The sequence below is a fragment of the Eucyclogobius newberryi genome, unplaced genomic scaffold (genome assembly GCF_026437365.1).
Source record: "Eucyclogobius newberryi isolate DKJ021-1_F unplaced genomic scaffold, fEucNew1.0.hap1 SCAF_15, whole genome shotgun sequence".
Lineage (NCBI taxonomy): Eukaryota > Metazoa > Chordata > Actinopteri > Gobiiformes > Gobiidae > Eucyclogobius > Eucyclogobius newberryi.
Window position 1 is genome coordinate 16,857,199 of NW_027315779.1, and position 24,386 is coordinate 16,881,584.

At 39.4% G+C, this 24,386-nt stretch overlaps 1 protein-coding gene across 6 annotated transcripts in view; it reads left to right on the plus strand.

Moving 5' to 3' along the window:
• Positions 1-24,386, plus strand: part of gria3a (glutamate receptor, ionotropic, AMPA 3a) — a 62,485-nt gene that overhangs the window by 28,821 nt on the left and 9,278 nt on the right. For all 6 annotated transcript variants that reach the window (XR_011926943.1, XR_011926941.1, XR_011926942.1 and 3 more), the window contains exons 4-11: positions 8,564-8,751; positions 18,206-18,259; positions 18,641-18,802; positions 19,013-19,180; positions 19,258-19,362; positions 20,666-20,773; positions 22,380-22,586; positions 22,955-23,328. Coding sequence is in view for 3 of the 6 variants with exons in the window: in XM_072446388.1 (XP_072302489.1) it covers positions 8,564-8,751; positions 18,206-18,259; positions 18,641-18,802; positions 19,013-19,180; positions 19,258-19,362; positions 20,666-20,773; positions 22,380-22,586; positions 22,955-23,328 (1,366 nt within the window). In the remaining 3 variants the exon portion in view is untranslated. The remainder of the gene's footprint in view (positions 1-8,563; positions 8,752-18,205; positions 18,260-18,640; positions 18,803-19,012; positions 19,181-19,257; positions 19,363-20,665; positions 20,774-22,379; positions 22,587-22,954; positions 23,329-24,386) is intronic.

The window sequence follows — 24,386 nt, forward strand, 5'->3', positions numbered from 1 at the left end:
CTGGCTAACCAGAAATGTATATCATAGAGGGACTCTGCTGTTGTCTCAGAAGTGCTTTGTCCAGTCTTTGGGGCGAAGGCTCAGTGTTGGCCGCACCAGCACACCAGGGTATCTGAAGTCATGCTGCTAAAGAGATCAGGTTCTTCACAGAGACCCGCAGCACAGACTTGCTCAGACTTGCTCAGACCCGTCACGTGACTCTCTGAAGCAAGGGCCAGGTGCCAGTAACAGTCTCACTCTGTCTGAAAATCACTGACCCGCTTTCACAAGTTAAAATATACCCACAAAATAAAAGAGTTCGATTAAAGTCTTGGTTGTGATGAATTGCTCATTAAATACAATTAAATGGGCATTTTGTGAAAAAACATATATAATTAGACATAACTTATAAACATAACTTAAGATAAAGAAAATAAAGGCAGGTGCCACTGCTGGGGTAGATATATTTAACTCCATCTTTGAATGTGTGTACTTTTGCATTTAAATTGCTGTGCTATATAAAACACTGAGTAGCTAAGGCAAATCCATACAGTGCTGATCTCCCTGGCACTGCTGTGTGGGCTATAAGCTCATATATATTCAAAAGAAGCCCACATCCAGGCCAACTCTTTGTGCTGCTTTTTGCTGAAGGCTTTAGGCGTTTTTCTTGCATCAGTGTGAAAAGTACATGCTATGACCAGCAAATTTTCTTTCCAATTTGACCATTGTTTAGGCTGGATTTTCCACTGAGTTGTGTTCTTGAGACGCACCTACAAAGAACGGAGATGATGAAGTATCAAACCTTTCAATACTGCCGTCACAGAGACTGCAGTTTAGTCTTGAAGTGAGTCTACCCATGTACCCAAAATTAATTGTTCAAGTATCAAGCAAGAACAATATTACACAAAGTCATTCACTTAAGCTTTAAATACAAACAAATAGACATTTTAATTAGGGTGGATTTGTAAATAAGAATAATTAAATATGCAAGACTGAGTACAATGTGAGTGACTTTTGTTATTGTAGAAAAAGTTTCAGCTGTTGTCATCTGGACACTGTTTCACTCATCCAAGAGTCATTCTCAATCTGCGGATCAAGTTTAAGAACTCAGATATTTAGCTTTCTCCTGTAGGAGAAAGAGTGTACGAGTTTGGAGAGGTCTTGAATCTGGAGTACTGCATCAACTGCATCAACCCAACTATGTTGTTATCCTTGAGAAGATATTGGGTCAGAGCCGCAAAGCCTTTTACACAAGAGATGAAATGGTATAAATCCTATATATAGCCGTGCTGATTCTTTTGAATATGTATTACTTTTCAGGACGCTGCTGAATAATTGACTGGGTAAAATGCCCTTGATGCTTGTCCTGCCTTCTGGCTGCAGTAAAACCCACCATCTGTTTACAAAGTCAAGAAACTCTGCCACAAGAGTTGGGGCTTTGTGATCTGACTACGAAATAATTTTAACTCCCAGCAAGTTCAATTTGACGTAGCTGCAGTCAGAGTAACTCAGACCAGCTAAACAGATGACCATGCAAATGACAAAATCATGAATATCCAGCTTGGCACAGGAGAGAACCTAAAATTAAAAAAGAAAATAATGTGTAAATCCCCAAGTCCTTCTGTGTAAATAGCTGCTAACACATTTGAAATGTCACGACTATCCCAGCTTACACTAAGGCGGGAGGAGAAGTAACATATTTGAGTCTCCCCTAATAGCATGGTGGCTCTTGTTTTGATACAGATAAACATATGTTGTAATATTGACAGGGCAGTGCTATCAGTCAGCACAGTGAAGAGGAACTTCTAAATTCTTCACCTCTAAACATCTCCTAAAGGGCTAATGTGTGGCGCCCGGTAAGAGCCACTTGTCTTTAAAGGCCAAACCTGATCAGACTGCTGTCTGCTCCTCACTTCACTGTGAAGGTCAGCAGCAGGGGAACAGTGGGACCAGGGGGAGAGAGAGAGGGACGGGAGCAGAATACTTAAACTGCTCTGTCAGTGCCCCAGCTCATATGTCGGAGGAAGCAGGCTCTGAACACTGGTTACTATTTTATCAGCAGATGAATAGCAAACCAGTGAGAAAGAAAGATATCTGATGCTTTTTGCCATTGATTTGTTTAGCCATAGATTTTTTTCAGAATGACAAAGATCCTTACCCCAAAAATACAAATATAATAACATTGTAAACGTTGTATTTGTTCTCAAAGTACAAAATTTGTATAATATCACTATGCAAAAATGTTTGAGAAATTCATATAGTTTATAATGTTTTTCTTTTTAAAACACTAGACAATAAACTGCATGTGCGACATACTGTATTGGTTCTGTTGTCAGTGGAACTATCTTCTACCTTGTGTCTTGTGGTTTCTTTATGGCTTTTACTACAATGTGTGAAATTAGTATTAACTTGGCTTTCTTGCATATACAACGTTAAATGTTCTAAGCAGCTGCTCTTCTGCCACAGCAGTATTGTAGGCCTACACAGTCTAATAACATGAATTGGGATTTTGTGGCTATTAAAGATTAATAGCTGTTTGTATACTGCTTAGCACTGTGTAAAATGGATTTTACATGAGCAGCTCATCAGCGCTGTGTTTACTGTGAACAAATATCACTTGAAAATGGGATGCTAGTTGAGCCGTAACGCTGAACGCAGACTGGTGTTTTGTGCGTCCCTATTGTACTCATCGCACACAGCCCGTGAAAATACAGCTGGTGTAGAGACTGATGTACATTTACATAAATGTATCGCACCCAGACTTGTTCAGCCGGGAGAAAAATATACCGTAAATTATTTCATAGAATCAGCAGTTTTATCACAGCAGCCACAAAAACCCAGCACAGCATTTGTTCAGCTCAACTCAGTGGGAGCAGCCTTCACTTATTAGATGTGATCCACTACAGACACACATATAATGAGCCTGTGGTCTCGCTGCTGTAGATAAGAGCATCATGTGGTAACATCATGGGCCACAACTCTCTTAAACTTGCTCTTTTCTGCTGGGTAAGGTGTATGTATATATATATGTATATATATATATATATATATATATATATATATATATATATATATATATATATATATATATATATATATATATATATATATATATGCACATATATACATATATACAGACACCTTACCCATACATATAAATATAAACTGACTGACTGAGATGTCTGATGTTTTCCCTGGGATCTGCTCAAGCCATTCCTCCAGTTTGGGGGTCACTGCCCCAAATGCTCCGATCACAACGGGCACCACCGATACCTTCACGCTCCAGGCCTTGGTATTTTTCTAGTTTCTCATGTTCCTTTTTCCTGATGTTACCATCCCATGGTACTGCAATGTCCTTTGACAAGGGTTTCGGCTTTGACAAGGGTCAGACCCATTCGGTCTGTCAGTATCTGGAAGTCCCAGAGGATCTTGGCTCGGTTCTCCACCACCTTTGGAGGTGTTTCCCACTTTGTCTCCAGCCCGTACTCTGCGCAGATGTTCCTGTACACTGTGCCAACCACCTGGTTATGGTGCTCCATGTATGCTGTCCCTGCCAGCATCTTACACCATGCAGTTATGTGCGTACACACAGTGTACAATTGAAAGCATTCATGTAGACTAATTTTTAATAAAGCAGTATACTTTTAGATATAGTTTAATATGTTTTAAGTGTGTGTTGCACAAGCAAAACAAAAATGTAGGATATGCCTCCCCCTGTTGCGATGGTGACAGGAATACGGGCTAAAGGTGTTATCAGCTGTCCGTGTGGAGTTTTACGGCCCTCAAGAGCAGAGGACGTGAAAGTGAACGAAAAAGAGACGCTTTGAACTTTGAAAATAACTTTTCATCAAATGACTCCTTTTGGATTACAGAGAGTAATGATCTCTCCAAGACAAAAGCTAAAACGCTAAACAGACTATGCGGTTTAGAATTTATCCACCAGATGACTTTACATGTACATATTGTCTTATCGTGTTTTACATGTCAATTCAACTGTTTCATAACTTGTATTGTGGATAATTTCACCGTTTGTGTAACTTTTGTGGCCTAAGGTAAAGCCGAACAAAGGGGGGTCTTCCTCCAGACCTTGTCCCCTTACCAAGCTGACTCAGCGGCTGATTGGCTGAAGCCACGGCGCCAAAACCCCCGCAGGGTTGTAAGTCAGAAAGACAAAAGAGTTACAGTCAGTTTCCTTCGAAGCTCGACCCTCCATTCAGGGTCCCACCAGCAAGGTCCATAACACCGGGCCTTGGGAGGAGAAGGTCTCGGGCCTATTTAGCGTGAGCAATGCTAAGCTACGGGACAAAGACTTTTCCAAGAGACATGCCCGCAGAAGCTAATGTTCCCTCCCGGAACTAAGAAGTCTGTGCCCGTTTTTAAAAACGTGATTGATACTGCATCATGCAAAATCAAGCAAGGACCTTTTGCAACTTTTCAAGTCCACAGCCTTTTAGACTAGCCACATCGGCGGCCTTTTCATTTGGGAACGTCTAAGAGCCAAGGAGAACGCAGATCGCAGAACCTGATCCAGTCCTTCTTTGGCCAGACAACGTCAGAGCCGAGCTGGAGGCGACACGAACGACACGCAGGCTCTTGGATCCCACACAGGCCCTTGGACTCCACGCAGGCCCGTCTCCTCAGGATCACAGCTTCTGGTTCCGTTCGTATGAATGCACTTCACAGGCTGGCTGAATTTCATCTTAGAATTAACTCTAGCACACACCTAGATAGATCTAGAACAATAGTGTATTCCATCTGTTATCGACTCATTTGCATATTCCTGTTTCATATTTATCTACATATTTTACATATTTATCTATTTATTTACATTTAGTTAAGTGTTCCTTCATTTCCAGAAAAGAGGTCAATGTCACGGGCACGTTCTCAAACCTTTAGATCAACGAGCAAATCAATTTCTAATTAATTAATTAATTAATCTAGATATCTGATTATTGTTAAAATTGCCGATTATCCGGCTGGTGCCCCATTCTACTCTTAAAATATGATATAACTTACCCACACTTATGCAGTGTGTCATGTTTGATTTCTTGAACAATTATTTAATCGATTATCAAACCTGAATGCCCCCCTCCTTCACAAAAGGGAGGACATTCATAACCTTACAGTACTTGTATAATACCCTACAAAAAGTTCTTAGATTCAAGTGTTTTGGGTGTGTAGTTGTTGCAAATCTAATAGAAATCATTTGTAAGTAGTTGCAAGTATAATTTGTGGTGGTGGTAATAGCCTACATAGGTGGCTTACCACCAACATTGTAACGCTTTGAGAAGCTTCAACAAGCCAATAAAGTGCATTACAAGTGTTAGGAGTAATTATCATCATTATTATTATGTAGCTTTGCATATTTAGGTAGTCACTACTTGTCTGATAGAATATTTTGGAATCATTTCAGTTGAGAACAATAATGAGGCTGATATATAGACTTATTTCCTGTCTACAAACAGAGACATTGATCATTGTTCACTCAATAGGCGTGACCTAATTTCTAACATTTAAAATCAATCAACCCAACATAATGATCCAAAACCTGTGACCCGCAACCAATATCATCACATCAGCTGCACTAGTAGGCTTGTTAATTTCTGTATAATTTGTTCAATAATTGAGAGATAAACAATATATATATTAGACTGAATATTTATCAATGTACCTATCTATATCCACAAGTAGGTGAATATTAATATTGTTGTTGTTGTTGTTGTTGTTGTTGTTTTTTAAAGAAAAGAGTTAACTGGCATTATTCTGCTCAAGGGTTATTGTGTCAGTGGCATAAAATGATGTGTATTGTTTTAGAGGCACTAGATGTTACATGCAAATGGCCAGCAATGGCTAAATGGCTAGCCATTCTAGCACTTCTGCCGAGTTATTACTAGTGATTAAAATGGGATTATTGGAAGGCTTATAAGATAAGATAAGATAAGATATTCCTTTATTGTCCCACATGGGGAAATTTCATTGGTGCAACGCAGGTAGATACAGAGGTAGATACAGAAGAACAGATCACTTATAGGAAGTCTGAAAAACACTTTCAGTAGAAGATCTCCTATAAATAAATAAAAACTCCCATAGACAAATAAATACATAAATACCATACAGTCTTGCACAAGAGGGCACAGGACATTTGAGGACAGAGAAGAAGTAGGGCAAGCTATTTAAACATTGTGAAGATCATATGAGTAAGACATAAAGCAACCAAGCTTTGCTTTCCTCCTTTTCCCCTTCATAAAAAAGGGGTAATTTGCTTGGTGCTTACTATAGTAGCAAACATTTTGAATGCAGGGACAATATTGTTTGCTTTTTGAACTTTAACATGTTTTGATGATGCTAATCATGTTAAGAAAAATAAAAAGAAGATAGAGATAAGGGTGACAATATAAAAATTGAATTGTATATCCCTTTTGTCCTGTTTTTTGGCCAAGCAGCCCAGAGAGTTAAGAGGAAGGAGGAAAAGCGTGTCCGGAATGCTTTCTCAGCCTGTGGTTGCCCTGCTCGGGCTCTTAACAAAGTTCCGAGAGACAAAAAACAGGACAAAAGGGAAACAGAACCATGAAGGAATGTCGTCTCTATCCCTTATGTAATTGGTCTTCAAAAAACTACAAAGGATTTTTAGACAGCATAAAATTCCTGTTTTTTTCAACACCTTAAGACAAAAACTGGTTTATCCTAAGGACAAGATGCCAACACAAAAACAGAGCAATGTATTCTATCCAATGCAGTGAAGAAAGTTGTAGGTGATACTAAACGACCACTGTACAAATGGCTGTATTAACACAGAAGGCCCACATATTCAATACCACAGAGGGCCATGCATTCTCATCTTAAAGCCACAAAAAGAGTGGTTCTTTTGAAGACAGGGAGATGAAGATTTTAAGAAGAGAGAAGAAATGGCTTGAAAGAGGAGTAAGGAGGCCATTTTCCCTCTTTAAACAAAAATGGAGGTTTGTGGTTAAATTTACTGATGATATAAAACAAAAAAATTTTGAAGCCATGGGGGGTATCAGCCCTGGCCATTCTGATGCTATTCAGTTTGTCATCTCTGATAAGGGAGCTGCAGCCAGCAAACAATAGGATTTAAAAAACTGCAAACAAATGGATAAACAAGACAAGCTTTCATCAGGAGGTTCTGCCCGGGGGACAAGCCTTATGAGGCCAGAGTAGGATAAATATCTGAGTTCTCTGAGTAGATCCACAGATTGAGAATGACTCTTGGAGTCAAAACAATTAAAAACAGTGTCCAGATGACTATAACTGAATCTTTTTCTACGATGGAGCACTCTTGGACGAATGAAAAGTTGTACATGGTATTTGAAGTAGTGCCGTCTGTAGTGTCTAAATTGTATTGCATCGGCAGTCTGCTTTACTCTGAGCTCAGTGTCTTCCTTTGAGACTCATTCATCCCATACCACAGAGAGCAGTGCAGTGAACACACCATTGTGCTCACTGAACCCCTTTTATGGCATTCCCATTCACCTCCATTTGCCTGTCTGAGCTGCGCGTGGCTACTGACTGCAGTATTCCACATGTAAGGAGACTTTCTGTGGTATTTTGAACATGCTATTCTAACATTGGAACTGTTATTCTGAAATGACATCCTCACACTTGACATAGAAAATTAAAGGCCAACGCACACCAAAGCACCATCACCACGGCACAAATGACACACATCAGACACACACGTCAACACACACTAAATGCAGCGCGTCACGGCTCATAAAAAGTCTTTGAAACAACCCTTGGAGCACTTCAAACTTGATTTTATCAGCAGAGTACTGAGTAAAAAAGAGACAGGGTAATCTACAGTGATAGTAGTAGAAGTACTAGTAAACAGAATCTTCATGTGTGAAAAGGTAGATTAAACTGTTAATCTCCAGCAAACACTCCATCCCTTCTCCATTCGGCTGTGGTAAATATAAAGCTTTTTAAAGCTAATGAAATAATTAGTCGCCTACGAAAACATTTGAACGACTAAGACACAATGGGCAGATTAATTGACTTAATGACTTAATGACTACAAACTTAATATTTTGCTTCTGGTGTGGGTGATTACAGACTAATGAAAACAATGTTGTGAATATATACATTTTTCTGGGCCTACACGCAGCACCTTCAAACGGTGGGCGAGTTGAGGTCTTTATGTCTCATATTTGTTTGTTACTTGAAACATTTTGTTTTTTTTGGATAAGGCTTTTTAACATTACATTTAAGGTAGAGACATTCTTATAGAGACAACTTTGATGTAAAAGCCAAGTGGTTTGTATAAGGCTATTCTGTGGTGATTTCTAATGAATGATTGCAGCTCAAATCTGGGGCACATCATCGTTTACCTCATTAGAAGTCTAAATATTGCATAAATATGAACATATTTAGCATTTCGGCTAGTAGTCTGTGTTACTATTAATTTTGGGTAGATCAGACACTGCAGTGCACAAACAACATATCCGTGTCTGCACAACAGTGGACTTCATGCCTCAGTAATGTGATTGATTTACCTCTTGTAGCTCGTCTCAGACGCTGATTGTTCTTTGAAGCAGTTGTTTCATCTCCGCTCTCCTCCTCTTTGTAGGTTTTGCCATCCTGCAGTCCATCATGGAGTCTGCTGTGGCCAATAACTGGCAGGTGACAGCGCGCTCTGTGGGGAACATCGTGGACCCCACTGAGTACAGACGGATCATTGAGGAGATGGACCGACGACAAGAGAAGCGCTTCCTCATCGACTGTGAAGTGGACAGAATCAACTCCATCTTAGAGCAGGTATTTAACAAAGACCAAGCCAGACTGGGCAAAGACTGCACTGGATCTGTACTGCTCTGAAGTTTCACAAATCATAAATCACACTGCTTTATGTCAATTATTATCACCGCAATTTTTGCAGATAGACAATTTTTGTATTTATTGAATATTTAAAATACACATTTAACATTTACAAATGAATAATTATAACGTGCAACACAGCTATTTAATGTTCATGCAGCTGGCCCTCAGCATCCTTTCGAGGTCTCATTAGAACATGCGTAGGGTACATGGAATTAGGTCTTGTTGTTTGTTGTGTTTACTGTGTGTCGTCTGAGTTCACCTGGGCTTCATTCACTCACACAAATTAAACAGCCTCCTCTTCCCTGTTTCCTTGGTGATCGTCAGCTTTGTAATGCGTTTGCTTCTGAAACTGCAACTCAATCTGACAGTGCCTCGGAGCAGACTTTGTACAGCTATAAGATTGCATATTTAAGAAGTGGCTATCTTTTTATTGCACAACGGAGAATCAGATTTCCAGGTATCTCAATAAACTTAGTTCAGCTTCAAGAATAGACACAGCTTTATATCCTCAAAAATTTGCAGTTGCATCATTGTCGCTTGGCACTGGGCTTATATTCACAAACAATGCAGGGTTTGAAGAAGAGCGTGAATAAATAGCCAGGTGCACTCACCAGGCTGACTAACAGAACAAGACACTCTTATACTATATATAATTGTGCTGTGCTACATTACTGCCAGAAACACTTGATTCTCTAAAATTCTAAAGATCACAACACTATACTGTATAATGCAGATTGAATCTTTTTCTTCTCAGCAGCAAAACTTTCGTGAGTTTATCCAAGCACAAAGTACAAAGACTCTACTCTGTGAGTGGGAGGGACAGTAAGATTGAATTACACTTGCTCAATGATGGAAAGTCATACAATATATTTAGAAAATACACAAAGTCTGTTCATGATCATTATCCACCAATAAAGTGTGTGTGTGAGTGTATGTTAATTCAGCCACAATTGACCCTTCCATTGCAAGCATATCTTAACCTTGTGTTCCTGTGGCTCAGACGTGTGTGTAAACGCATCTGCCCTCTGCGTAATGAGCTCCATTATGAGCGTCCTTATGAGTTTCATCCTGACCTTCACGCTTGCTCTGTCTTCATCTGCTCTGATGCGGGGACATTTTTTTGGGTATGAGCAGCAGTAGCCCTGACCATTTTAAATAATTACTGCATCAGCCTTTTCACACTGTTCACTTTGATGCCACTAATTTTGCAAATGTTCTCAAATTTTCATCCTTATTAAATTCAAGCTATCCAATCCCATAATGGTGGTCAGTTGGTGTTAGGACAATACTCTCTTTAGTTTAATGTGATTGGTGGCCTTCTAGTATCTGTCAGGCGGACAAGAGTCTCCTCAGATGCTCTGAAAGGAAAAGACATGGTCCCAAAGGAGCCAGCTTCCTGTATGAGCGGTGACACCAACACTTGCTTTAATGTAATATCAGCTCCTGGTGTAAGTAGGACACACTGTCCCATAACAGCACAACAATGAGCCTGCTATAAATAGCCTACCCTCCTAGCCTCAGGGAAGATCTTTCACAAAGGCAGCAAATAAAAGTGACATCAGACAGGCATCAAAAAGTACTCATCCTATTTTATCTGAATGTTCACTCACCAAGGGTCATATTTGTTCCTGTCCCAAGCCTGGATAAACGGATAGTGTTGAGTTGGGAATGGTTCTGCAAGACCCATTGGTGAATCACTGTGTGGGAAGTTGACTTGCTGTAAGAAAAAAAGGAAGGCCAATTCACTTTTAATCAAACATGTAACAAATCTATTAAAATTGTATTTCCTTTCAAGCGCTGCCTTCTCACATGCATGTCATCATCAATTAGTAGAACAGCTTTTGTCAGCAGCTCAGTTTGATTTGTTAATAAGTGTGTCTTTTTGGGCCCTCTGCTCCCCCTCAGGCTCAGGAGACGTCAGGCAGCTCATCCCTCACTGTAAAGCAAAGACCCACACAAACACCCTAAGGCTTCTTGTGGATAATAGAAATAAAGTGGATTAGTTATTGCTGCTGGAGGACCAGTGTTAGGCTTGCGCCTAGTGACAGACAGACAGAGTGACAGGGCTGGTGGGAATACAGCCTAATATTAAGTACTGTATGTCTACATCGGAAGCCATAGAGTAAGTAAGTAAACTTTATTTGAATAGTGCTTTTCACAGACAAATAGTCACAGTGCTTCACACAGTAGTAAAAAAAATGTTTTTTAATGAGTTGTTTTAAATGATGTCGAAGGGACATATCCCCATCAAACATCACTCCACGATTTCTGATTTTAGCTTTTACAGAAGAGCTCAGGTCACTCAAGTGCTGTTTGATGGTAGGAATAGCACTATCTTGTGCAACAATGAGGGTTTCTATTGTCTCTGAGTTTAGCTGGGGGCTATTATCGCTCAGACACTGCTTTATTCAGGACAGACTGCTGATTAAGGACTGAACTGCTCGTTCAGTTGTAGGTCATCAGCAAACGTCACTAAACTACTAGAATATCTGGCCAAGAGGAGGACATATAAGAGAAATAGGAGTGGGCCGAGGACAATGTCCTGTGGCACACCACACAGTAAATTCACAGCAGGCTCTGACATTTCCTGGTTTATGTACACACGGCGGAAGCTTCTGCCGGCCAGAAAAGAAAAGAAAACAGCGTAACACTGGGCCTGAGATAGAGAAATCATAAGGGAAGAGGTACTTTAGAAGCGGTGTAATGGTCCAAATAAAGTACTTTTCACTGCAACATTTAGCCAGGTACATTGTTATATAGTAATACAGTTATTTGAGTATGAAGAATAGTGAAAATTAAATTGATTATTCTCCAATTCCAATCCAGTTGTAAATTTGAAATGGTAACATAATGTAGAGTTGCAAGACAAAACCAATGCAATTTGAAATGCAACCCGTTCCTTTTATCTAGGCTGAAATTGAATATACATTTTACAGTGGTTCTAGAAGACAAAGACAATTTGCTGTCAAGAAAAGAATATAGTAATAATAAACTAATAATATATATTATTAGTGGTATGTCCAAGGAGGATTTAGTTCTACTTCTGTTATATCCAGCATAATTCAGTGAAATTGAAGACAGAAAAAGACTGTAGTAATAGTAGTAATGATAAGACTTGAAAATTCCAGTTTCGTGGGTGCTTGGCCTCCTTGTTAAATCCCAGCGTAGCCACCTGCACTTGCTTTTAAACATGCACTAATTGGAATAAGTTTGCTTCCCCAGCTGCCATTAAAACTTAGAGGGGATATTTTTGTGAGTTAAATAAGGGGTGATTATACAGAGTAGCATGGTTCCCTATTTTTAAGCGGTAACATTATCAAGAGATTTGTGTGTGTGTGAATGATGAATTGCCCCAACATCCCTGTAGAAGACCTAATAGGCCGTCTAATGGGATGTGGAGTGTAGAGTTTCCACCAGCCGACTGCAGACCACTATCCTCTCTGGAGAGTGCAGTGATTCCTCTGTATACACCACATAATATGTAGTATCTACTGCACTACTGTGTCTCATAATTGGTATACAGCTAAGAGTTAATAAAACGCCTCCTTGGCCTATCATTAATCATTTGATGAAAAGCCTAGACATTTCTCATAGGTTTTATGTGTGTCGGCTTCCCCTTTATACAAAAACGCATAAGAAAACAGTAAATTATATTTGTGACCAGATTAAACTTGTACTGAAGATATTCGAGGGAGATATGAACTATAGTGTATACAAGAGACTATTGAGATCAGTTATGGCTATTTTACAGTGCATTATGTATTTTAGGTACAAAAAGATATTTCATATGTTTTATGTGTTCCTGATGCAGTTGTATGTAGCATACAGGAATCAGAGAAACATTTGTTTTGTATTTTATCACCAACTATTGTTTTGTATTTAGATTTTTTCCCCCCAATTTGATTTCTACAATTTGAATGTTATTTTTTTGAAAGGCCATTGAGAGTCCTTAAAAGCACCTAAAAATAAAAATGTATTATTATTAAATTATTATTATTATCATTGATTTGCCACTGTGACCCCACAAATTATTCTCCGTATCAATAGTATCAATAGCACCATTTCCATCTGAAAAGGAAGAACCAGGTGCATTTCCTGTTACACTGTCTTTACTGCAGCGATATTGAATATGGTTTTAGTCCATCCATGAAGAAGCAGTCCTACAGCAAAAAAATGTTGAGATCTTAAACGTCCTTGATGCTGCTGTCTTAGTCAATTATCTCTCATGTCATACCTACCTACCATACAGGAACAAAAAAACATCATTTTCACATTGCCGTTAAATATGAAGGTGGTTTGCCTGATATTTTCTTGCTCAAGTTCTGAATCCTTACTGTATGACTGACTTCCTGTACTAAAAATGAAATACAGTAGAAAAAAATGTATCAAAGAAGCTGCAGTGTGTAGCAAAACTACAGCACCAGTGAATCACCAGTAGCGTGTGAGCCGAAAAAAGGGTCGACAGCAAAGGAGGGATTTCTAAATCAAAGTGTTTAAAGACTTCTTTGTAGATTCTAGCTCCAAAGCAGAAACAAGTTGAAAGGAAAAACAACTTCAAACAAACACAAGTGAGCATGCTGTCAGGATGACAACTCTAACAAGGATAATACAGTGTTGTGTCGAACTCATAATATAGGGTCTTAATGTTTCATGTTTGTTGTTGTTTTCTAATTTTCCTACGGTGTCTGTCCTCAGTTTGAGTGTGCTATTGTTCCACCGATATTTTATTCAAATCAATTAAAAAAAAAATAATAATAATCAGGTTGTTTATATAGTAAGGTGGTTTTGTGCAAATAATGTCCCCAAGAACTAATTTAGAGAAACCACTGTAGTCTGATGTGATGAAATAAATATATACAGCTTTCTATCAAAATTGCTTTTTGAATTTATATTTCTTTAAATTATTTTTCACCATTTACAACCTTGATATGTACTTTTAATTAAAAAGGGATTCATAATTAAAATTCCATTAAATGTTGCCACTTAAGTCTTAAAGACAGCATACAACTGATGTAATGTGTGGACATTTAAAAGAAAATTAAAATGAGAGCAATATTTTGAGAACCAAAAACATGAAAAGCTTCTCTCTTTTATTGCTTCAGCCTTTTATTTAAAACTATAATCCTCATGGTCTACCTTTTCTCCCTCGTATTATATTTCACATGTTGTCCTATAATTAGTCAGGATGGTGAATGGGGACAGCTATCAACATTTGAACGCTCGCTCCACATTTGGGTAAGTTGGCAGTTGGCTAACAGAAAGGCGCCTCCATCAGTAGGAGGCCAGTCAGATCCTCATGAAGGCACTTGGGCGCATTGCCAGCTCTGCAAGGGACTTGGGTTGCTTAATTAGAGTGAAATCCCTGGAGAGGATCCACGCTCATACTGCAGTTTTACTCACAAATAGTGGCCCGTTTCTCCTTTTTCCAGACAGGTGGAAAGACACAGCCCAGAGCCCCGGCAAATGAAGGGAACAATGCCTCTGCTAAGTCTGATGGAGTTTGTTTTATGCCTTCTTTCCGCAGAAATGGCCTCATATTTCTTGTTGCAGCCTAGTGCTAGAGGTGAATACTAATATAGAGGATGGTGACGCGCTTATATGTCTTGTGTTCCTGATTTGTTTGATTCTAAGGAAGCTGGAAGTGCAATATTACTCTTTAGTTTGGTGCATTAACCTTGAACAAATATAACATGATCAAATGCTCCATAGCTTGATTTTTCCTGTTTTCAAACCATAACAGAGGGAGGTGGGTGACTTTGAACTGTTGGCTATGACCCCCACTTGTTTCTTGCTTTCACGAACAAGAAATCGCTGTTGTCTATATCACATAAAATGAATGGACTGTAAAACTAACCACCAAAGGGTTGGACAGATCTCAATTAATACAGGCTATTATATATATTTAATAACAACACAAGCACTATTGATCCTTCTTTTTGCTTACAAGCTCAAGCCCACACCAGACGCTTCTCACAAAGCATCTGGTTCAGCAAGTACTTATTTTCTGACCCATTTCCAAATAAATGGAATTCCTGGTTACACAAACTGAGTCAAGCAAAGATTGTTTCTGAACAAAGACAAACCCAACTCAGTACAGTGCAGTATTTAGCACACACAACGGCTGTCAGTTTTTCAGTGCGGACCATAAATGTCAGATAGGTCCCAAATTGGTTCGGAAGTATTTTCAGTTTGGACCAAAAGGTGGACTCTGCTTTCATGGCCAACATCTAACAGCTCAGAAATGGCCTTTACATTGCATGAGTTAAGATTAATTTATCAGCAAGGACAAATCAGGGTTTAGTGTGCTGGATTTCAACTCAATTTTCCCCTGAACTGAAAGAACCTTCAGTGTGGTCCAAAACATAAAAAGCACAAGAAAGGTCACGTCAAGGGTAAAGATTTAGCCCATTACTAGCCTTTTAAAATGCCGTCTTCACTGGCATTTCTAACACCTCCCTGGAATCACGCCATGTCCCAGCCTGCTTTAAGTCGTCCATCATCGTCCCTGTCCCCAAGAAGCCCTGAATCACTGGACTTAATGACTACAGGCCTGTGGCACTGATGTCCGTAGTCATGAAGTCATTTGAGCGCCTGGTCCTCAACCTCCTCGAGTCCCACACCTCCCCACGGCTAGACCCCCTGTAGTTCTCCTACAGAGCAAACAGGTCTGTGGACGATGCCATCAACCTGGCACTCCACTTCATCTTGCAGCATCTGGACTCCCCGGGAACCTACGCCAGGATCCTGTTTGTGGACTTCAGCTCTGCATTCAACACCATCCATCCTCCCTGCTCTGCTCCAGGAAAGTCACTGAAGTCCACCCTCTCCACCATCTCAGACTCCCCCATCTCCACTGTGGACTCCCTCCGCTTTTCTCGGCACCACCATCAACCAGGACCTGAAGTGGGAGCCCACCATCAGCTCCCTCATCAAGAAGGCCCAGCAGAGGATGTGTGGCAGTTGAGAAAAGCCAAGCTGACAGTGGAGATGATGGTGCAGTTCTTCAGGGTCTACGCGACATATGTAAATTCAACAATTTGTGTACATAGTAAGCCTAATTTTATTTATTTTTATCTCATAGCCTATTTTTATTTTTTATCCTATAGCAGATTTTAATGTTTTTGCTTGTGACTTATATAGGTTGTTGTATTATTGTTCATTGTTTTATGTTGCACCGAATCACCAAAGCAAGTTCCAATGTTTGTGAATTATGTTCATTGACAATGGCAATAAACCTTTTCTGATTCTGATTCTGAATCTGATTAAAAAAAACAATGGTATCTTGTGATTTTAAAAAGTGATCTTACTAACTGTTAGGTGCAATCCTTGATATTGCAATAGGTAATGATTTGCTTGTCCTACTTTTTGTTTGTCTACAGTCTTCATTTTGACCTGGTACCAGTTGTCCTGTTTGGTTAGTTTCCATGTTTAGTTACAGATTACTCTGCATCAGTTCCTACAGTCCTGGCTTGGCCCATAGACAGACCTTTTTATTCTGTTTGGTCAGCTCACTACGGTCCACCATTCACTACTTACACTTACTTTTCTTTTTGCCAGTAATGTAGAAAATGTTGTTTGTTGAGCATTGTTGAAAAAGCTTTGTTGAAAAAAACAACTCATATGACATTAGTCTTGTCAAAAATGGTTGACCTCTTGGGGCCTTCTTGTGCGCTAAATCTCAGGGGAGCACCTAAGTGGAGCATCAGGAATCTAAAAATATTGGCACACCATTTTCAGTATGGTTCAAGAAGCATAAAGCTCTTTAGCATTAGTCATAGGAAGTCAATGGATGTCAATTATGTAACAGTTACATTTCATATGACATCATATGTAATAGTCCACTTATTGACAATAATGGCTTGATTGGTCCAAGTTTTGTTTCACTGTATATTTGTGTGAATTGAGTAGCACATTTTGCAGTCCGCCAAAGAGAAGCTATAGATGCTACACCAGATTGTCTATACTTCAGAAACGGGTGAGTGTTTTGTCTGCTGCCAACAAAATACTACTGTGAGCTGTCAAGGGAATTTTCAAGGTGAACATTTTCATTTACAGCACAAAAAATCTCTCTGAAGCAAAGTGGCACTTACACACACTTACACACACTTACACACACTTACACACACTTACACACACTTACACCCAAACCAGATCATCGCTGTCTTCTTCTTGGGAGATGTTAAAACCACCCGTTTACAGCCTGTCAGTTTACAGTTGTTTGTTTGTCTGTTTAAGAACAATATGCACCTCAGTCATTAAACAAGACTGACTGGAGCAAAGAAGTCATTTAAGGTCCACAGAAAAGTGTGAGCTTCCTGCCTCACCGTGTTCGTGACAAACGGTGCTCATGACCAGTTGTCTCTTTAGGCGTCAGGGCTTCATTAAGCTCTTGTGTTTGGAGACACTCACTGCAGCTCCCTCACACATCACAATTGAAACGTGTTATAAGACTATTATAATAGGTTGCAAAAGCTACTCTGTTTTTCTCTCTGGAGTTTGGGTTCACTTGTACAGATGAGTAAAATCATCACATGTCACAGAACGTAATTGGATTAGCTACGTCTCTTCTGAGTGTTTACTCAGGGCCAACCTTGGCACAGCAAGGACACTTAGTCTCCTGAGACAGTTGCAACAGACTGTGGAGGGCACAGGTGTGGATCAGGCACACATGTCAGATGGCTTTCAGAAGACTGTAGCAGAAAACCACTTCCAAATACAAAATGTTATTGCAACCGTTGCTAGAATTCTAGTTAAAATATAAAGACATATTCTGCTGCTGCTGCTGTTGTCTCATTCTCAGAGTGAGATGTTGCAGTCAAATGTAAAGTAACTTATTTTTTAAAAATCCTTTTTAATGAATTGCCAGTAACATTTTAATAAAATATTAAAACTATTATCATATCAAAACTTTTTAATTTGCTTGAACAATTTCTGCCCAAGATTATTTCCACACTGGACATTTGATTTTCAGATTATTCCGGTTCTGGTTATCTAAACTGTGGAGGAGTGAGAAAGTGAAAAGACAGGAAAAATAAGTATCCACGTCCGGAGTTTCTTTGATATTCTGATCTTGTGAAATAGAGAATCCAAATAGAGAGCGGCTGATGAATGTCTTTTTGTGGTTTCCTGCCGGGACAGGAGCTGATTCTTGGTTTAATTAAATCTGAATCAGTGTCTGACAAACAAGAACAGTGAGAACTGCACAGCGAAAACACAGTTCTGGCAGGAACCTTGACCTTATTTTACAAGTTGAAGTTAATACAAAGGAACAAGCACTGTCGTCATGGTTCATCTCTGTGGCCCTAAAAAGTCTAACACTCTGATGATGTGTTTTCATGCTACAAATGGAAGGACCCTGATGTGACTCACTCTGTCCTCCTTCCTCCTGTAGGTGGTGACCTCAGGAAAGAACAGCAGAGGATATCACTACATCCTCGCCAACCTGGTAAGAGCAGAATCCAGCAACTTAATCCCAAAAATGATGCAAACGGTGCAAAGGCATTTACCCCCAAAAAGCCCACATATGTACATTCAAAATGTTAAGTCAAACATTTTAAAAGCTACAAGTCTTTTGCTGTAAGTCAGATTATATTAATGTATTCATTCATTAGTTAACCTTTAATCAACCAGGAAAGTCCCTCTGAGATTCAGAATCTCTTTTTGAGGGGAGTGCTCATCCCAGAGGGAAGGAGCCTATTTTATATGTTTTTATTGCAAATGTAAAGCATCTATGTTTTAAGTGACACTCCCTATCCCCCTACTTACGATCGATAATTGAGCTCATGGCATCTAAAAATGCCCTCTGCTCTCTCTGGTTTGCGCTCAGGGCTTTTCCAACATGAGTCTGGATAAGGTCTATGCTGGTGGAGCCAACATCACAGGCTTCCAGATCATCAGCCCGGACAGTCCCGTTGTGCAGCAGTTCCTTCAACGCTGGGAGCGCTTGGATGAACGAGAATTTCCAGAAGCAAAAAACACTCCACTGAAGGTCAGTGAGGTGTAGCTGTCGACAGCGTACATTTTATCATCAAGGATATTAAAAAAAAAAGACTTTCCTTAAGGAAGGTGTGGTTAAATAATGCCACCTTCTTAAAAAGTATATTTAAATACATATTATCCCAGATCTGAAAGTGTGCCTGTTCTGGTGTATGTAACAGCAGTGTACTGTACATGACTCCTTCTTCTTACATGGGCTCAGTACACATCAGCGCTGACCCACGATGCCATCATGGTGATCTCGGAGGCTTTCCGATACCTGCGGCGGCAGCGGGTGGATGTATCCCGGCGGGGCAGTGCGGGGGACTGCCTGGCCAATCCTGCAGTGCCCTGGAGTCAAGGCATTGACATCGAGAGAGCGCTTAAAATGGTATGCTAACAGACAAGTAAAAGAATACCTTTTTGTTGTTGCCATGGAAACACGTCTCTTTCTGATTGATTCTTTAGGTCCAAGTTCAAGGGATGACCGGAAACATCCAGTTCGACACATTTGGGCGAAGGGCTAACTACACCATTGATGTGTATGAAATGAAGATTGGGGGGCATAGGAGGGTATGTTAATGCAGGCAGTAACAGTAATGAAAATATCTTTACACCCTTTAGATACTGATTTTTAATATGTGTATATTTACTGTATGTTGTGCCGAAAAGTCAAAGAAGATGTAAGCTCTTCAGACAGAACACAAATCATAGAATTCTAATTTGTACAAAAATGCCAGTAGCAGGCTTTGTGAAGTCTTCATCATGTGAGCGTGCATTCCTTCTGAGATTAGATCATGTCCACGGCAATCACTATCTGCTCACAGAGACAAGCTGCGCCAGTGCCAGGCTACAACTTTGTTGGAACGTTGTTGTTGTTGTTGTTGTTGTTAACACAAGTCAACGTTGTCAAAATTGATAACTTTCCATAGAGAAACTCAACATTTTCCTATTCATTATCAGCCTAAACTAAGAATAAAGTATAGAGAATAGCAGTTCTTAAAACTTGTGTAGTTAGCACTATATTTAGTCAATGCACCATGTATGAATTTAAGTCTGCCTTTAAAATTTTTGAACTTTCTGAAAAATACCTGTAATGATAACTTTATGGCAGTGAAATAACAGTTTCTTAGTATTCTTAGTATTACTAGTGCAGACACTATTAGCACTCAGCTGTCACTTTGTGACACTTTCTAAAAACTCTAACAGGAACCCATGGCCCAATGTAAAGTGAAGTTTTGGTGAGTATGTATTTAACTTGTAGTATTTGTAATATTCCGGTCCACCATCAATCAAGTGAAATCGTGGTTATATTCTCAGTAAATGTAGGGGCTTTGAAGCCCCAGAAAAATAACACACTGTAATTAGTACATATGTTGTTAAAGTTACACATTTGCACTAATATGTTTTGTCAAGAATAACGAATGGGTAGCAAAAACTCTGGATTCCCCCCAAAAGGCGAGATGGTTTAGCTGTGAATATATATTTTTTAAATTTCCTAAAATTGGATTAGGAAACATAATGTTCCGTAATTACAAAAATGTATATATTTTTTTTGTTTATTTTGGGGAATTTATAATAATCCAGTGCAACAAAGGGCACAACCAGACAATGAAGTGTGCCTTACTCCTATTAAATTGATAATTTTTCAAGCACTCCACTAGTGCAGCCTTCTTGTTATGTAAGTGAGCCGGGAATAGATTACACCTACTCTGCTCTAGTGCATGAAAAGTGAGAGGATCTAGTACAATACTACAAGATCTCAATATTGCATTGTACAGATAGAGCCGACCAACTCTTACGTACTTGGAAGGCTGTATCTGTAAAAATGTCAAAGTATTGTGCTTTCTAACTGTCAATCTCTTGTTTTTTCCAGATCGGCTATTGGAACGAGTTTGAAAAGTTTGTTTATATAATGGATCAGCAGGTCACCAACGAGTCCTCCTCTGTGGAAAACCGAACAATTGTGGTCACTACTATTATGGTACACTTTTAAAGCAGGTTATAATAGTTTAATATTAAGATTTCTGCCACTCAAGGTCAAGGTGTCCATTGTTGCAATCTGTCCTGAACGGTAGAATTATTTGGTCTGTGTTGCTTTCCATCCACTCACTACATGTTGAAACAGTCGATTCACCAAGAGTGTTTCAACTGTATCCGTGTGGGTGCCAAAGCATTTAAAGTTTTATCTGATCAGGTGGCTGTTGTAGTAGTGACGTCACAATACCGGCTCTTGATAATGATACTGCTAGGGACTTAGATCATCGTGTTTTCATTAAGTCTGTACGTAAGTAAAAATGTTTCCTTTCTGTTAAGTAAATTGTCAGTGCTGCTGTAGATGATCAAATTCACCATGATAAAGAGAGGACATAAACAGCCAAGGGCGACAGCCTTTGGCTGTTTATCTCTCTTCTTAATGAGATTAAGCTCTAAAATATTTAAGTTAGCGACAGGCTAAGAATAAACAGGATGATAGATGTAACATAGATAGAAGAAGATATCTATCCATAGCTCATTTTTAAATGTACGATAAGGTGCGCCTTATCTTACATTTAAAATAATGACCTCTCGTTAATTCTGACTTTGCTTATTATGTTCGCATCTTAGGCAAATTCAGAATCATGTGATCATATGTATCCATTTCAGTGTCAGCCGAGTCATTGTCCTCATAAGCAGGCCCAGCAGATGTAGGGGAATATTATAGGAGAGCTGTCATCACATCCTTTTCTCACTGTCAGTCTTTGATTTAAGTGATAGTGACTGTTGTAGATGCACATTTCATTCTGTGGATTAAATCCATATTGAATTCTGAAAATGTTGAAGAAAATGTCATAATTGATGAAAGGTCAACCTTATATTAACTTAAAAGGGATGATACTTTCATTTATTAACATGGTCATTAATCGAGGAAAATAAGGAAGGGATGTTCTATTTTCCATGTATGCAATAATGTTAGACGATTAATACATTATTTCATCAGATCACTCACTAGAATCTAGAAACAAAAAATAGATTAGTGTAGTCAGTGTTATAAGAAATAGCACACTAGTCACATATATATATATATATACATATATATATAGAGTATAGAGTATAGGGTCATAGTATAGACGTGAAGCATAGCCATACAGTCATGTGTTAGAACTGTATTTATTGTAGTGCCTTTCTAAAGCTGCTAGTTTTCTTGTCCTAAAATATTGACATAAATCATCCAATTAGCAGTCACTGATGTTTACTTTATGAACTGGAAAGGTCCTTCGTGCAGCTTGCCCCACCCGTGTGCTGCTCTGACGCAGTCCCCCCTGTTGCCTAAAGGTCCATTGACAGATTTGCTTGGTCCTATACAGCCTAGTTTCTTCTCCTTTTCCAGCAGCCCAGTCCTAACTCTACCTGCAACCTGCCTTTTCACCCGTCTTTGAATTTATTTAATGCTTTGTGGGTCTCTTACCGCTTACAGTCCCATGCTGTGTGCCCCTTGCTCTTTGACCTTTGGCCTCTATATGCATGCTGTATGCCACAAGGCCTCATATTTGTAAGGCAACATTCTGTACATTGTATTTCAGAGTTCAACACCTCTGTCTAATTAACAGGAAGCGCCGTATGTGATGTTCAAGAAAAACCACATGCAGGCGGATGGAAATGATAGATATGAAGGCTACTGTGTGGATTTAGCTTCTGAAATTGCAAAGCATGTTGGGATCAGATATAAACTGTCCATCGTGCCAGACGGGAAGTACGGAGCCCGAGACCCAGAGACCAAGACGTGGAATGGGATGGTGGGTGAACTGGTGTATGGGGTGAGTGTCTACATTTGTTTTTCTTGTTTAACTAAATGTGCATTTTTGCATTTTGCAATAACTTTTCATTTGAATGTTTTTAGATAATGACATAAGCACATCCCTCCACAGCACAAAAACATTTATCAGACTGTTTATCAGACGGCTACCTGTCTGGAGGTGACTTTAATGTTGTCCTCACATAATGTATCTACTACAAGCTCCTCGTTTATTTTATGAGGCAGTTTAAGTCAAAGAAAATATGAACCAACTCATTCAAACTATTGTATTGTAACAGTTAATTTATTTATTGTGACTAGCCTATCAATGTTCAAAGGTTTGTATATTGTTGAGTCTAACACAGATTGTGCTTGTCTTCATTTCTGCAGAGAGCTGATATAGCAGTGGCTCCTTTAACCATAACGCTGGTACGAGAAGAAGTTATAGATTTCTCAAAGCCTTTTATGAGTCTTGGCATCTCGATTATGATAAAGAAACCACAAAAGTCCAAGCCGGGCGTCTTTTCCTTCCTTGATCCTCTGGCCTATGAGATTTGGATGTGCATAGTGTTCGCCTATATCGGTGTGAGCGTGGTGCTTTTCCTGGTCAGCCGCTTCAGTCCATATGAGTGGCACCTGGATGAGAATGATGAGGCGAAAGACCCTCAGAGCCCCCCAGACCCTCCTAATGACTTCGGGATTTTTAATAGCCTGTGGTTCTCCCTGGGCGCCTTCATGCAGCAAGGATGCGATATCTCACCAAGGTTGGTTATTTTTGCGTCCATTCGCTACCATTTGTCAGCTGTCCTCATCATCTCACTGCATTTTATAGTCCTGTACGGACCACTTCATCCTGCCATGGTGCATATTGGTTATCTTTGAGTTTTGTGGCTTCTGCTGCTGTCCCTCTCATGTCCCACTTCAGTGCACTCTCCTTGCTCCTCTAGTCTGCATCCATTTTTGGTTAAGCTGCATGCTGGCTGAGACGCCTTGCATCCACAAAATAACTTATATCCACCATGCTGAGGGCTGTAAAATGCAAAGAGGCCATTGCATCTCATTCACAACTCACATGATTCTTGGAGGGCTACCGTGTTTTTGCTGCATGTCTCATTTTACGGTCATCATCTTGGTGCATATAAAGTATTTTTTGTGTCAAACAAGTGTGATTTTATTTTCTTCTGTTATCCATTGTGTTCATACCTTTTAATTGAACTCACCTTTTCATGATCATATACTGACCATAAATTGACATATGCAAGTGTTTATTTAAACCTGCATCTAAGTGCCAGCTCAAAGAGAGACGCATGCTTTAGGCTGTGGTAAATATATTTACTGCCTGCAGTGCTCAGTGCCATAGTGAGCAAGCCCATTACGCCCCCGCTGCTATGAGACCCACACAGTCTGATATACCGATAACATTTATCATAAAAATGTACTTTTATCTTGTTTTACTTGTAAACAAACTTATACTATTTTTTGTTTCGTTTATTATTATTATTATATTTACAACTGTATATTGAATGTTAACATGTTTTGTTTTGTGACGAAACAGCATGGCTCATCACTGATCATCTCATGTCACCCACCAATTTCATTTCTGACCGGTCTAAATCTCAAGTGGAAAGTTGTACATTGTAAATCATATGAACTAGATGATAGAATGTGCCTGTAGCCTGGTTAGTGCAATTCTGAAGTGTGGCCGGGACGGACTGGATACTCACAAAGTAACCTGCCACATTAGGATCAGACTATAATAGTTCTGTAGGTAAGGTAAGGTGAGTTGATGACAAGCAAAGATGAAGGAACATTATCATAACAA